The sequence below is a fragment of the Blastocystis sp. subtype 4 genome, assembly GCF_000743755.1.
Source record: "Blastocystis sp. subtype 4 strain WR1 chromosome Unknown seqid_0840, whole genome shotgun sequence".
In the NCBI taxonomy this organism is placed as follows: domain Eukaryota; class Bigyra; order Opalinata; family Blastocystidae; genus Blastocystis; species Blastocystis sp. subtype 4.
The window spans coordinates 1-1372 of NW_014568707.1; the positions used below are offsets into that span (position 1 = coordinate 1).

Genomic DNA, 1372 nt, shown 5'->3' on the forward strand with positions numbered 1-1372 from the left:
TATGTTGTGACTCTTCCAGGTAAACAAATGCAAACTTCAACAGTAACGAGTCCAGTGACATTCCTTCAATCTGGAAGTAACACGATTGCTATTGCCATTATTGCTATTGATGATACTCAACTCACATCCTATTTCGATACAGTTGTTCGTTTGATGTGATCAGAACAATCTGAATCTCATATCTGGGATTTCACTGTAGACACATTTAGGATTTACGTTGGTTTCAAAGCTTTTGATATGTACTATGGAACCCATATCTCTTCTTCATCCTGTTATTTCAGTTATCTCATTTTGACTCTATCAAACAATCGTCGTGAATGGATCAGTTCTGTTCAGATTCAGAACTATTACACTTTATCAATACCATACAGTAGTCAGATGGCAACTCAATTCAAGTTGTATGGTCGTAACTTGGGTACAGATGAATGGACACTTCTTACTGATGTGACTGGTATAACTTATTCCACTCCTGGTCAGAAGCGAAAGATCTATTTGTCTAACAATACTCCTTACAATCAATTCAAGTTTGGTAACATTGCTACTGGTGATTCTTCTTCTTGCACTTGGAGAATTCAATCTCTGGATCTGTTTGCTGATAATGTGTTGGCTGATATTCCTAACTTCACTTATGAATCTTCAGTCAGTGTATTCAAGGATGTTGAGATGTCTGAAGTGATTCCTGAGAATGGAGATGGTTACATGAACTTCAGAATCAATCCTTCTCTTCCTGCTGGTATTGTGTTGGATCCTCATACTGGTTGGATTTCAGGTACTGCCACTGTTGAGAGTAGTGCTCAAACCTACACCATCACTGCTACAAAGATGACTGGAGGAAATGTGACTGCCACTATCTCTTTATCAGTTTCAGTGTGTACTGGAGATTATGGACTAATGACTGTTCGATTCAGAGCTGATTATTATCCTAAAGAGAATTCGTGGAAGTTGTATGAAGGAAGAGGAACATCAGGAACTGTTCTTCAATCAGTATCTGAATTCCCTGTATATAATGCTTATTACTATGTTGATTTCTGTTTGGATAATGGAATCTACACATTTGAAGGAGCTGATTCATGGGGAGATGGATGGGATAATGATTCTGGTTACACTCTGACTGTTGATTATGGAGAGATGGAGTTGGATATCATGGAAATGAGTAGTCAGGATTATTCACCCATTTATGTATCAACTGTGTTCTCAACCTACTTCCCTTTCCAGATTGAATACACAGATTGGAAGGTGATACAGAGTGATGTGTCAAGTGATTGGAATACTATCAGTTTCGATGATTCCACTTGGAACACATACAAGGCTGTTGATATTCCTTCCACTTCTTCAATCACAACATATATCCGAAAGAGTTTCACAATGAGTG

The 1372-nt window shown here is 38.0% G+C and overlaps 1 protein-coding gene across 1 annotated transcript; it reads left to right on the forward strand.

Moving 5' to 3' along the window:
* Positions 1 to 27: 27 nt before the first annotated feature.
* On the forward strand, positions 28 to 1372 carry JH06_5745 (chitobiase beta-hexosaminidase; the record flags this gene model as incomplete). Its single annotated transcript, XM_014669234.1, has 2 exons — positions 28 to 155; positions 210 to 1372. Coding segments are annotated over 2 exons (1291 nt in total), but the record flags the coding sequence as incomplete, so codon positions are not given.